Genomic DNA, 14,942 nt, shown 5'->3' with positions numbered 1-14,942 from the left:
CGATGCCCATACGAAACAGTCCAGAAGAAGCTAAGCTCATGAAGAAGACAAAGAAGGGGTGACCAAAGAGATCCATGGGAGTGTGTTACCATTGAAGCAAGAATAAGGAAAAAATATCTACAAAAAGAACTGTCAAGGGTTCCAAATAAAGGACAGATTCTTAAAAAATTGTGTGAAGCTTAGATGACGTTCATTAGAATAGTGAGGTTAAAAGCCTAATAATAAGAGATTGAGGGAAAAAATGGGTATTGAGCAAGCAAAAGCTATCGGTGTAGACAGTCTTTTCAAGAAAGTGAGGAGGGTAAAGATGGTAGACAGATGGGATAAATGCATTAAGGAAAACTTGGTTCCTTTCTTTGTTTTTCAAAGTGTTGATAAGATTAAACACATTTGTAGACAGAAGTGGAGGGAATTAAGGATATGTGAAAAAAAGGTAGCTGTGAGAGCAAGATCCTGGGAAAGGTTGGAGCTCAGGGGACTAAAGGCACAATTAAGGCATTAGCTTTGGTATGAGAAATGTGAATATCACCATTTCTAGTAGGGAGGAGAGAAAGAATAATGCTATTGAGAAAGTTTCAATAATGAAAGGAGCAGAAGAGACTGAAGTCAAATTGTCTTCTGAGGCTAGACCCTCTATTACTCATTGATAAGCCAAATTCTGATACTTACTAAGTATCAAATAATTTCTGAAGTTCTAAACTAAATAATGAATACTTTGGGGGTAGGAAGCTAGATGATGCAGAGGATACAATGTTAAGGATTTGGATTCGATAAGATCTGAATTCAAATCCTGCCTTAGGTGACCATAAGGGAAATTAAATACCCTAATTTCTTTATTGAAAGCATACGATTCAGTGTCCTCAGATTTAAATTTTGACTGCAATATTCTTAGTTTATTCAGATTACTGATCTCTATAAAGTGCTTTTTTTTTGTTTCACTTAGTTCTTTTCAGTCATGTCCAACTCTTTGTGACCCCATTTGAGGTTTTCTTGGCAAAGGTATTGCAGTGATTTGCCATTTCCTTCTCCAGCTCATTTTACAGATGAGCAATCTGAGGTAAACAGGGTGAAGTGAATTGCCCAGGGTCACACCGTGAGCTAAGCATTTAAAGCCAAATTTGAACTCGGTGTTCCCAACTAGTCCTGGCATTCTAACCACTGTGCCGTCCATGTCCCCAAAAAGTACTTTGTAGACGAATATCAGGTGTTTTTACATGTGAATTGGAACCCTAACGGTCTGAAACATGGGCCTATTATGCTTACACTAGATACAGTGCACCCTGACTTAGGCACACTGGCAGGCCCGTTTCCATTTAAAAGGTAGACTATTGGGTTCTCTGTCAGATTGTCCAAATCCTGTTCTCCTGTGAGCCAGACGTGTGATCTCAGCGAGTTGAGCGCACCACAGTTTGCCTGTGGTTGTCGAGTCTTCATTTCCGGGCCTGAGCATGAAGCGGCGTCTCTCTGATCACAGCACCAGCATATGTCCAAGGAAGGCTCCCTTGTGCCTGCTTATGGCCAGCTAAAGGCGTGACTGGGGAGGGAGACAGTCGGGTTAGAGAGTGGTGCTGAGGCCTAGGCTTGATCCCTGCACGCACCCGTTCTCTTTAGACGGAGAAAGGACTCCACTCGGTGGCCAGACTAGAGCGCTGACCTTAAAAGCAAAGGAGGGACCAAGCAGGGACGGAGGAGGTTCAGGGCAAAGCTTTCTGGGAAAACGGCTGAAATTGCATGTTCTCTTGATGGCAGGTCAATAGGGCCTAACAAGAGCGGCCTTTTTCAAGGGTGGCAAAACGATCACAGTTCAGTGGGGTTTACACACGGGCCTCATGTTCTGCTTCCGTCCAGTCTTTGTACTCATTCCAGTTTCATGAACGTAAAGACTAGTCTGTGCATGGGAGACTTCACGTCGAGTTTCCACTGGGCTGACGTGAGGCTTGTTTTGTTTTTCTTTCAGTGCTAGTGATGCCATTAAGGGAGAAGGGCTGCAAGAAGGTGTGGACTGGCTACAAGGTACAGCTAGCATGCTCCAGGTCTTCTTGTTCCGTTGTCTCCTTTTCTGTTCATTGTGTCATCTCTCTTTTTCTTACTTCCACACAATTGTGCTCTCAGAAAATACTGCAGAGTAAGTATTCGCAATCTTGCCCCATTTTCTTCTTTCTTTAAGGCTCTGTACAGAAAAGTTAAATGACAGCCCGTGTTTCTCCAGCAACTTGTGCATTAACTCTGAACACAGTTACGGAGTATTCCAGTCCGGCTTTTAGCCTTGTTTCGGCAATTGGTTTTAAACATTTGTTATCCGTGGCGTGAGCCACGTGACTAGTGTGAAGCCGGCGCCCTTTGGCCAGTCTGGCACGGCCTCCCCTCCCTCACGGTGCCTCGGACGCAGCCGGCCGAATCGCCCTCCAGACCAGATTCTTCCCTCCCGCACGCACACACGCTCTCAGTAACTCTTTCCCTTCAACATCAGGTCCTTTGACGCTGAAACCCTTTGCTCCTGCGCCTTTTCTACCCTTCATTTTCCCCACGCGCTGCTCCCCTCCATTCGGGGACAGCCATCACCACCCGCACCCTGCTCTTCCTCCCCCAAGCGTCCCGCTCCATCGCCCGCCACTGAGCCCTGACCCTGGAGCCGGGACGGCCATCCCTGGCTTCTCCCTGGGGCCCGGCTCTCCCGGGCTCCTGTATCCTCCCCCGCGGGTTCCCTTCTGTATACTCTGTGTCTCTTCTGTGTACCATTTATTTACATTGGGTAAACTCCCTGAGCACAGGGACAGTGTTGTCTCTCTGAGGAAATGTTTGTTGATTGACTGATTGACCAGTCACTTTATAGATGTTCATTGGTGATTATCGAGGAGATAAGGGCAGGGAAGTGGGGGAACTGTATGTGTTAGAGAACAGTGCTGGGTTTCCTAAAAGGTGCTCTTCTTCAAACTAGCCACTAGGTGTCAGGAGTGATCCAGAATCAGGGAATCTGTCTTGACCATTAACTTCCTTGTATTTTTTTAAGTTATAAATATCATATTTGTTTATCTAAGTATTCAGACTTACTTATATAACTTCCACGTTCATTGGGAACAATTCGGACTTTGTTACATTGCCCTGTACTGGCAGGAAGCTTGCATTTCCATTGTTTTCATGAGGTCGTTCATCGGAGGCACAAGACAAATAAGACGTAATCACGACTTCTGAAGATTGGATCATTTAAAGAGCAAATAAATGGACACATAGCAGTAATTCACAATAGAGAATGAGAAAATGAGGAAGTTTAACAGTGTTGGGGGAAAGCTCAGTGGGCTAGAAGTCTCTCTGAACATAAAAAAGGTGGCATTTTAGCTCAGCCATAAAATCCTCTTCCATAATTCAGTACCATGTCTATACTGCAGACGTTTGGAAAATAAATGATAATTAAGAATATTCATCAGTGCACATAATTGCCGATGTGTTGACCAAAGACATCTGTGTCAAGTTAAGTTGTAGAAGAGGACATACAAAGTCAGGAAGCTGGATTCTTTTGGTTATTTTCCTGTCATGTCTTCATACAAGGAAGAGGAGAATTTTGGTTCATCTTATGATAAACATTGTACATATTTAACATTATAAGCTTAATTTTGAAAAATTCCTGATGGCATTAGTCATGTCTAAAATGAAGGGGACTGGATAAGCCTCTAAGATCTTTATTCTCTTGTGTCCTTTGTATAACCACCTGTTTATTCAAAAACAGACAAGATTCCTAGATACCCAACAAAATAAATAATAGATTGTTTAATAAAACCGAAAGAAAATGTGCATTCCTTTTATCTAATCACAAATATTTGTCCACCCCCCTTTTAAAACGATCTTCCTTTAAGAGCCTCCCATACCCATATAGATAGTATATTTGGAATACATTTTACTTTATTTTATATATACTTCAGCATTGTAAATGCTGCCACTGTTTCCAAATTGAGAGCATCAAACTTGATAAAAATGTGTTTAGATTTGGAGTATGCTGTATGTACTTTGGGATTACTTAGTGCATTTTTACCAACAGAGGATTTATGATTTTTCATTTTTTTTTCTTCTTCCCAGATCAGATCCAAGCAGTGAAGACATGAAAAGATAATGATTATAAGACACGATGATGTTCATAAACTTCAACAGTTGTTTCATTTCAAGGCATGATTTCTTAAAGCACATTTTGTTTTTGTTTTTAATTTTACACTTTGCCTCTGTGTGTGTTTAAGGATATCATATATTATTCTGTTTTGCCTCCATGGACTTGAGAAGAATCAGCTTTTTATTTTTTAGCAATATAACTTCTCAGGTATGCTGAGCCCCTGAATTATATTCAGGCCAAATCTTCCTTAGCAGGGACACTAAAATAATGAGTCCATTAAATGCCTGCATTCAATTTTAATCATTTTTTTGTTTTTTTAGTATACATAAAAGTAAAATATATGCCATCTCTGTCCTGGCTTAATCTTTTTTTTTAAATATCTTTTATTTTAAAAGGTGTCTCATTTTTTGTAACTTAGTACATGATGGAACTTCATGAATTCTGTTTTTCAAGAGGATTACAGATGTTCATAAGGGACTTTGGTTATTAGTATGTATTTAATTTGTTACTAAGCATAACATGTTATCATTAATAAAATATGAAATGAATGTGTCAACTACTGTGTGTTTGTTTAGGCTAAAGAAAAATGTTCTTTTTAAGATGGTTCCAAAAACATTTTACATACTTTGTCATTGGAAACCAAACTAGTATTTAAAGGAAAATATGATTTCTTTTAGTGAAATACAGGGCTTAATTTCATCAGCTAAGTAAATAATTTAATTTCTACTCTAGGTTGAAAAATGGTTGTAGACGATTTTGAGCCTTCTATGACTTTTATATGGGTGAGTCCGTGCATTAGACTTCTGTTCTCATCACCAAGCTACCACACTGCCTCTGCTTTTGTCACAAAACTATCTGTTTTACTAAAGTGCAATATATGTACTGCACATATAAATACTACAGAATTAGTATACTTTAGATGTGAAACTGCATGTGAAACACATAAATCAAATAAACAAATTATGTTTATCTTGTCACTGATTTTTTTCTTCAATAAACACATTGACTACAGCCAGTGAAAACTGACAGCTTTAACCTAAGAAATTATACAGCAAACTGTTCTCTGAGGAAATATAGTTTAAGGAGGAAAACTGAGTTTTTGAGCAGGGAAATGGCCTCAGATCTGAGGACATTTATAAAGGAATTATGGATGACCATATTTAACCCTATTAAATGCCCAGTTTGAAGAAAATGGAAAACTAGGAAGGAAAAAAGAAAGTGTATAATAAAATATCATATAATTCACTGGAATAATAACTTTCTTTGTCTAGAGACTTTAAATAAACTATTTCAAAATTATTATTAAATTGTTGAAGTCTTTTCACTAGAGAAAACAAATGAGTTCTTTAAATATGGCAAAGCAATATCTTCTAAGATTAACTGACATGTAATGATTTAAAATGTACAAACAGCTTTTATACACATTTCTAATTTGATACAACGACTCTCTGAGGTACTTATTATAATCATGAGATGCCACAGGGTAGGTGGCAGTGCCTTATGTAAAGGCCAATGGATCCTCTTCCATCTTTGTCAGGAGGAATAGAATGCTAACCTCTCCTTTCATACAACATAGGGTGTGAACAGAGGACTAGCACCTCTGGTGTGCAGACTTGTTTGAGCCTCTTCAGTGCTCATCCATCTTGGATGGCCACCTTTCACCCAGCTCTCACCTGTAGCTCCAAGAAGCTGTAGTATGCTCAGCAGCCACACTGTAGAAAAACCATCTATCTCAACAGATGGGCTAAGGCAAGTGGAGGGTAACTGACAGACTTCAAATGCATCCATGAGTTAAGGGAATGTTTTCCCCCAGCACGGAATTGGGAAGATGAGAATAAAAGCACTGTATCCCAGGCTATCATCAGTTGTCCTGACTTTTTTGTCCTACCACTGGACATTGATAACTGGAAGAGAGAGCAAGCCTAAAGACTCTGTGCAACTCTATTCATTTAAATCCAATTCTCTTGCAGGTCAAGACATCACCCCTGATGTCATTGGTCTTTGAAATGCAGTTCAAACAGCATAGGTATTATCCCCATTTTACAGATTGGGAACCGGAGTCTCAAACAGAATGAATCGTCCATGATTAAAGAGCTAGTAAATGTAAGCAGGATTCAAACTCAGATCTTACCAACTTCAGCTTGAGCCCTTTACCCATTTATATTATACTGCCTCACTTACCCATGCTTAGATATATATATTGGAAATAATCAGAACCATAGAAGTAGTCATTTATTCCTGTGTTTCCAAAGCCTCATGGGCTACATATGTCTAATCCTTCACATTGTCATCTGAAATTATGGAGAAGAAAATTAGACTAACCATTAACCATTTAAAGTCCAAAAGTTCACCAGCCCTCCAAACCAGGGGTCAATAAACCTTTTCTGTGCATAGAAAATATTTTAGGTAAAATTGAAGATATTACATAGATACATATATAATAAGCAAGAAAACATTTCTATAAATTTTTATTGATGAAATTATAATAATAATTTATCATTTTTCATTCTACAGGTCTGCTAATAATAAGGGAATTCTTTCTTGAGGGAGATGACATTTCACTTAGTTGAAGTTCAAAATTGGCATTCCCTATCATCAAAATTGATTGCAAATACCCATTGGTGTGGATCTGTAATAAGATTTTATATATTTCATCGTTGAAAATACCTTTTCACATAGATAGGTGCTGTCAAAAGCTGACATCAATTCATGAGTGTATGATTTTAATTGGGCTAAAAGGCAAATTGTCTTAAACACGTTTATTTTCTCTACACATGTTTCTTTGGCAGCTGCATTCAAACTACTTAATTAACTTGCCATTGGTAAACAGTTTTCCTCGCTTGGCTAACAAGTGAGCTGCTTAGAAATTTAATGCAGCCTCATTGTCATTTTTATTTTTGTCAAGAAATTTCACTGTGATAAGATACTGCATTTTATATTTTCTAATTGTTCTTTCTGTAAGTTGGGCATATTGTGACAAATGCTTAGTCTGGTGATGTTGACATATACTGTGTCTTTTAGCATAGCTGTTATGTCATTGCGTAATAAACAATGGTTTGCCATCCACTTCGGTAACAAAATACAGACTCCGTTGTGCCTTCAAAGTGCCACATTCAAAGTCCACTTATCTCGATATGATGGGTACGCACTGGTCATTTTAAAAAGTGGTGGTATGGTGACATGTTTGGCACAAAATGCTGTCAAATTATAACATGTCATTGCAGTTCACAGTATGCCAAGCAGCAGTGTGAGGTGATGAGGGCCACATATGGTCTCTGTTCCAAATACTCCACTCTGCTATTGTAACACAAAAGCATCCATAGATAAATTAGCATGTTCTCCAATAAAATTTGAAGGACACTGAATAAATCTACAAAAATCATTATTTTAAAAAATTACTAACAAAGTCCTGCAAGAAGAGATAGAGATAGTCCATTTAAACTTGGAAAGAACTACATGAGAGAGTGAAGATGGAGACAAGCAGAACCAAGAGAACATGACACACAGCTGCAGAATTCATATTTGAAAAATAACTTGTGAATGCTCACCTCCAGAGAATGAACTTGGAAGCAGAAACCTGAAAGACACAGTCTCCATGTGCACATCTATCTGTAGGATGGAGCCTTCTATAATGTGGGGAGGGGAGAGAGGGACTGAAATACCTCCAAATAAATTCTACGAATAAAAAAAATAACATCTCAACTTCTGAGTACTAACCTTCTTTTCCACGATCACTCCTTCATCTCTCTTCATTGCAGACCTCCTTCTCTAGAGATGCTATTTTGCTCTCCCCCGACATCAGATTCTCTGTAAATCTCATTACCAACTTACAGACTTTTTCTCTCCCTTGTGTTCTGGGGGACCCCTGGGCCTCTCCAGAAAACACTGCATCTCTGGCAGCCTTTTCTAGAAGGGTGCCGACTTCCTTTCATATGCCCCAAACACGGGGCCAGGAGGACTGGACACAAGGCTTCCTTACTTGCTCCTCATGGCCATTTCAGTGCCCCCCCTCTACAACTGCTCCTTCGGGGCTGCCGCATGGCCATGGCCGATGGTGATCAAAGGGACAAGCAGTTTGACTTGACTATAGGAACGGAGAATTGTCGTCGGTGGGATGCGTCTAGAGGAGGGGGCCTCATCCCAGACATCTCATCCATTTCCAAATCTTGTGATTTTTACCCTCACAACATCTTCCGAGTTCATCCTTTTCTCTCCATTGACACGAACCACGACATATAATTAAAAATAGAAATAAAATAAATATCAAATCAAATCAAATACACATAGAAAGAGGTTCAAGAAAGCATATTTGGAAAGTAAGGGCCAAATGAGCGAGAGATACGAGTAGGGGAGAGAGAAAGAAGTGAGGTGGATGAGGAGAAAGGAACAGGATATGAGAAGGATGGGAGTTTCCATTTAGGTAGTTTTCAACTCTGAATCACTCTCATGTTATGCCCATTTTGATTGTTCTCTTTCTACATCAATTCAGGTTTCTGTACCCGGGATTGTCTAGATGGCCTGAAAATGGAAATTCGTGTGGAGTAGCAGTAGGTGAGGGAGGCTTGGGAGACTAGGAAGAGGCAAGGACCTCTATTCTGCCTGGGACCCTGGTTCACTTACCCAGGCACTGTCTCCTTCTGCACCTCTTGTTTATCACTTCTGTGCCGAAATGTAAAAAGTATGATTAACTGTCACTCCTCTGGAGTTTGTCATTGGTCCTTGTGTTGATGATCACGGATCTTAAAACTTTCACAGTTGTTTTTCCTTACACTGTCTACTTCACTCACTCCCGGTTTATACAAATCCTTCCAAGTCCCTATGAGCCTTTCTCTTGTGTTATTTCTCACAATGCAATAATATTCTATTTCCTTTGTTTATGATATTTTGTGCAGTCATTTCCCATTTAATGGCTACCCATTTTGTTTCTACAGAAAAAAAAAATACAGCTATAATCAGTTTTTTACTTATCGGTCTTTTCTGTTTTTATTTGCTCTCGTTGGAGTATAAATCTAGTAGAATTAGAGCTGTATTAAGAGGTAGGCAGTAATATAGTAAACTACAAATTGCTCTCCAGGATGGTTAGACCTATGTCACAGTTTCACCAAGAGTGTATTGGTGCTATTCCTTCCACAACACCTCTAACAAATATTATTTTTTCCTTTCTGTCATCTTTGCCAAATGGATGAGGTAGAACCTCAGATTTTTTTTAATCCTTATTTCTAATATTAAAGATTGGAATATTTTTTCAATTCAATTTTATTTTATTTTCATAGAGTATTTTTTTCACGTGGTTGTTGATAACTTGTCTTATTTCTTTTGAGAATTGCTTGTTCATATCTTTTACTTGTTCTTATATATTTTTATCTGATATCTTCGATATCAGACCCTTATCAGATAAATTTGTTTCAAAGATGTTTTTCAGATGATTCCCTTGTAATTCCAATTGTGCTCATTTTGTTTGTATGAGCTTTTCACAATTTTCTGTTTTATTTCCTGTAATTCTATCTTTGCTTGGTTAAAACTCTTTCCTTATCAAGAAATTATGAAAGGTCTCTCTTTTCCTGCTCCTCTAATTTGTTTATGAAAACTTTGATATTGCCTATTTGGCCTTGCAGATGTCCCTTAAACTTTTTGGACCTCAGTTTCATCATCTGTAAAATGAAGAGATTGGAGTAGTTGGGTTCTGAGGGCCCTTTCAGCTCTATCTCTTTCTCTCATCTAGGACTTTCTATCAGTTTAAAGTTTATTATGATATATAGTTTGAGATTGTTTAGGTTTAAACCTAATTTCTAACTTTACTAGCAGTTTTTGTCAAATAGTGACATCTTATTGTAGTAGTTATAATATTTGGGTTTCTGAACACCATCCTACTAGGTTTGTTGCTTCTGAAATTTTGTATCTGATCTGCTCCACTACTCAATCTTTTTTTAACAATCTTTTTTTATCCCTTTCTTCCTTTATTATGCGGCTGCACCACAGATCAATATATTCATGGATGGACACCTGAGAAGGAGAATTGGAAACTGAGGGAAAATGGGTGAAGGGGATAGAGAGAGAGAGAGAACATAATAAAGGAAGAAAGACTCAGAGACAAAGAGTTGAACAACATGGCTTCCATTGTGCTCTTCTGCTGATGATGTTGAGAGAGAGCTGCACGAATCCCCAGCTTTTATTGAAGAATCCAGGAATGTGGAATGGGAGGTAGCTAGGAACATGTGACATGGCATAGGATTTAACACTGGCTCACCTAACAACCACATGATCAGAGAGGAGGAGCTTAGTCAAACATGTGACTTGGTACGGAATGTGGTCTGACAAGGTGAGAGCTAGGACCCTGTGGCAACTAGTGTCCTGCTCAGGAATTCTTTTGTCCTTTGGACTGAAGATTTGGAAGTACAATAATCAAGAAGTAATATGACCATGAGTCTGGTACATGAGCACATATGTAGGTTACACTATCAATGCATCAATAATACTTTCAAGATGATAATATACCTGGGATGCTACAGAATAGTCCAACTATAATGAGTATATATGATAATGTAGGCCCTCTCTCATTTCTGTAAAGTGTTGGTAGTTGCATCCATGTAATTATTGTGTGTTTCTTGGTAGATAGACTTCAGTATGCATTTTTATACATTTTTTAAATGAAATTCCTTTTTCTGCCTCTTTCTTTTTGTTGACAATATATAAGAAAAGTAATATTCTGTGAGTTTATTTTATCCTGCTACTTTTTCAAATTATTGTTTTCATTAATTTTTGTTGACTCTAGGATGATCATGCTGTCTGAGAAAAGATAGTTATGTTTCTCTTTTTGTCCATGCATGCTTAATTCTTAAATTGCCTTTTTGGTCTTATTACTGAGTTAGAATTTCTAAAACTACATTAAATACAATAATAATGATGACAACATAAATTTTTAGTTTATTCAATAGTATCATAAAGAACTTTAATGTTATTCTATTACTGATAACTCTAGCTCTTGGTTTTAGATAAAAATTATTTATTATACTTAAGGAAATGTTAATGTTGCTAACATAAATAAGTGTTATATCTTATCAAAAATGTTCTGCATCTGTTGATATAATCATGATTTATTGTTTTTATTATTATTATAGACCATATTGTGTTTATGGTTTCCCTAATATTAAATCAACCCTATATTAATGATATAAACAAGCCTGAAGTCTGTCATCTTTTTTAATATGTTGTTTCAGTCCTTCTGTTAATATTTTAATTGATATTTTTATATTGATATTCATTAGGAATATTTGTTATTAGTTTTCTTTCTCTACTTTAATTGTCTATGGTTTCTATGGTTTCTATGGTTTAGGGATTAGAACCATATTTATATTAGAGCAGGAGTTTGCAGGTAAGAAAGAGCTATATAGGTATGACTTACAGTATTTATGACTGTTTACAGATGCATCATAAAATGCCCATTTTACAATTAGCAGCATCAAAAGGCATTTGTGAAATACCCTCTCAACGTCAAGGTGAGCCAAGTGTTTTGGGGGTTCTTTTACGACATGACGCCGTTTCAGAGGACATTCCAGATGAGTGTGCCGTGGAGGGCAGCTTAGGGAGACTTCCAGCTGCTAACCCTTCGGTGGCCGCTCCATCAATGACTCAGCCAGGGCTAGGGCTTCTCCAGCCTGATCTGCTGGTCTAACCTGTCTTGCTCTGACTTGGCAGCCATCGAGCGAGATTATGTAGGTCATGTCCCATCAGTGCCTCAAGCGCTCCACCTTCATGCCTCTCATACTTGAACGTTGCTGTTTACCTTTGAGTCAGGCAATCCTTGGGAGGCCAGAAGTGTAGAACATGGTTTCCCAAACACTGTTTCACATTAACTTAAGGAAACACTCATGTTTCAAGGGACATTGGCTAGTTCTGATATCTGATATCCACAATCAATCAGTGACCGAATATTTATGGAATACTTTCATGCATTTAGTACTGACGATGATGACGGACTCCTTTTTGACTAGTTATAGTCACAAATGTTTGCAGTAAAGAGAGAATTTAAGATTCTCTAATCCATATAAATCCCTCATTGAACAAGTGAAGGAACTGAAGCCTAGAAGAATTCAACAACTTGCTTTCTGTCTCAGAACATGATAGGAGAGTTTCCACTAGAAGCCTCCATCTCCTAACTCCTCTTTCAGTTGTTTTTTTTCCCATCATTCTACAAACTGTAGCATGCTTTTCTGTTGGCAGGCCCTTGTCGGATCCGTTTGGGGATGTTTTCTCCGAGACTCCATGCCAAGTGTGAAAAAGGGTTCTGTCAGGATAATGGCTTATTCCTTTTGTAGAGACTTTATTCTGAGGAGCTCCAGACGGCAAAAAGGCCTCCATGGAATGTAACCTCATTCAATAAATGATCCATCGAACTTGGAACTTCATCCGAATATCTAGCTATCATCTGGACTAAATTCTGTACTAAACTGTTTCCTCGTGAAAAGTCTCCATAACTGAAAACACGTGTATTTGAGACTTAGAATCCTGACTATCTTCTCACAGTCAGTGGAAAGGGGGACTTGACTGTTGTTTTCCTAAGAGAAAAGTGATCTAATAATGATTAGAAGCACAGCATTCTTTTGGCGTGGCAGTTGGAGAGACTACACTCTTCTGATCCATGATGCATCCAGAGTTTTTAATGACCATCTTGAAATAGTTTTATCAGCGGCTAGTCTGAGTAAGAAAGCTATTTTTAGAACTAGATTGAGGTTTCAAGGTCAACTAGATATGGGTGTCGATTTCAAATCCTGCTTCACCTTGAAAACTTGTATTTGCCTCAATTTCCTCAACTGTAAAGTGAGGATAATAATAGAACCTACCTTTCAGGGTGCATTTGTCAAGACCAGATACAATTTGTAAAGGGCTTAGCACAGAGCCTGGCAGGTAACAGGAACTATGTAAATGTTATTATTTCCATTATTCATCAGATGCAATTCTACCTTTTAGATTTTTCTTCATTAATGATGAGAGATGAAAGAAGATGGATAAAAATACATATCCAGCGATGGTAGCACACAGCATGCCTTACAGGCAGGAAGCTTATTATCTCTGTAGAATGAGCACTCACTACCGTTTGGATGGTATGCTTTGGGTTTCGTAACGCAGTGTTACGGCGCAACCTTACAAAAATGGAACTAGCATTTCATTGAATTAAAATGAAAACTGACCAACGTCCTTAGAAAATTATTTGTGTTTAATTGGCTACTTGACTCATTACTCTAAACACAATATGTGAGTGTGGTTAGCCATAAGAGAAATTAAAAAACAGAGGAGCTACAGAAGTAGTTGTGAAGTCTGTGTTGTGGGTATAGAACAGAAGCCAAAATGTAATAATGATGATGACTTCCGACTATTAAGAATGGATTGTTAACCTTAAATCCATCTTGGGAAGCATTATTCTTTCTCTGAAATTTTACATTCTACACACCAGACAGTGGAGGTTTATGAAGTATGTCGATACTAATCTTCCTTGATCATATTTATATTACTTGACTACCTTTTTGTCATTAAAAAGATAGTACTGCCGATTGTCCCAACTCAAACTCCATTTTCTCTGGGCTTCGAAACTAATTAATTCTTCCTTTATGTTCTAAGGACTTGCATCATTTCTAGCAATTTATAAAATGAGAAATAACTCTAAAAAGACCGTTAAGGACATGGGATTTGTTGACATTTATAGTATTCCTTTTATCTTGGTTGCTAACTACAAGAAATGAATATGTAAAGATTTCATTTTTTTTTTAATTTACTCATTTTATGGACGGTGAAATGAGGTACAGTTGTTTGGAGAGCCATATTAAGGGACACAATTGGCTAGAATTCAATTCTCCATTCTTCCTCTGTCTCCACATAGCAACTCTGTTATTTTTACTAGTGAGGAAATGCAATGAAAAGATGGAGGGTGGTCCAAGCCCAAAGTAATCCCTACCTGATGGATCTGAGAATGAGAAGAGATCATAGGATTTAGAGTTAGAATAAATCTTAGAAGTTATAGAGCTCCTCATTTTACAGATAAGATGAAGTGGACTTGCCCGAGGTCACAGAGATAGAAAGTGGCAAATCAGAATTTCAATCCAGGTCTGTCAGCACACAAGTGAACATTCTCTGCACGAGACCACATTATTTGCCATTTCTTAATTTAGCTAATACTGGATAGGAATTAACTTGCATTCCTTGAGTCATGGTTTATAAACTGGAGAAAGGCAACCTGGGAAAATGTGCATAATGACAGGGAATTTGACATGGGGTGAATAATTGGCATGGATGACCAGAGAATGATCAATATTTAATCATACTTTATTTCTTTCCTTAGCATAGAATTGACAATCCCTAACAAATACCTATTTATGCTAGAAATAGAAAACTGATGGGTAGAACATTTGTGGTTTCCTGTGTTGATTTTATGAACACAATACTTGCTTGGTACATAGTGGTGAAGAACTTCTTTTCCTTTCAAGTTTTTTTTTTAATTTTTAAACTTTTACTTTTCTGTCTTAATAACAACTCTAAGACCAAAGAGTAAGGGCTAGGTAAACAGAGTCAAATGACTTGACTAAGATCACATGGCTAGGAAATGTTTGAAGTAAAATTTGAACCTGGGTTCTCCAACTTCAGACCGCATTCTCTATCTACTGAGGTACCTAGCTATTCCCCATTTTTTTTTTAAGTTACTTCAGTGATCTCTTGGAATAAGAAAAAATTTTATGTCCAGTTTTGTGTAGAGAATAAAAAAACAAGAGGACAAATTTTATCCATTTTATTAAATATTTCCCAATTACATTTTAAGCAAATTAAGGTCATATGGAAGTGTCATATGAGGCTC

At 37.8% G+C, this 14,942-nt stretch overlaps 1 protein-coding gene and 1 pseudogene across 3 annotated transcripts in view; one reads left to right on the top strand and one right to left on the bottom strand.

Annotated features, from left to right (window-relative positions):
* ARL6 (ADP ribosylation factor like GTPase 6) overlaps nucleotides 1-4,655 on the top strand; it is a 33,339-nt gene extending 28,684 nt beyond the window's left edge. For 2 of the 3 annotated variants that reach the window (XM_001364017.4, XM_007500801.3), the window contains exons 7-8: nucleotides 1,958-2,013; nucleotides 4,072-4,655. In XM_001364017.4, the coding sequence (XP_001364054.1) occupies nucleotides 1,958-2,013; nucleotides 4,072-4,097 (82 nt within the window). In that variant the 3' untranslated portion in view covers nucleotides 4,098-4,655. The remainder of the gene's footprint in view (nucleotides 1-1,957; nucleotides 2,014-4,071) is intronic. The other variant, XM_007500802.3, reaches the window with a different exon arrangement.
* Nucleotides 4,656-5,556: 901 nt separating this feature from the next.
* LOC130456014 (U6atac minor spliceosomal RNA) lies at nucleotides 5,557-5,673 on the bottom strand (annotated as a pseudogene).
* Nucleotides 5,674-14,942: the final 9,269 nt, after the last annotated feature.

The sequence above is a fragment of the Monodelphis domestica genome, chromosome 8 (assembly GCF_027887165.1).
Source record: "Monodelphis domestica isolate mMonDom1 chromosome 8, mMonDom1.pri, whole genome shotgun sequence".
NCBI lineage: Eukaryota > Metazoa > Chordata > Mammalia > Didelphimorphia > Didelphidae > Monodelphis > Monodelphis domestica.
This window is presented reverse-complemented; position numbering and strand designations above follow the sequence as displayed.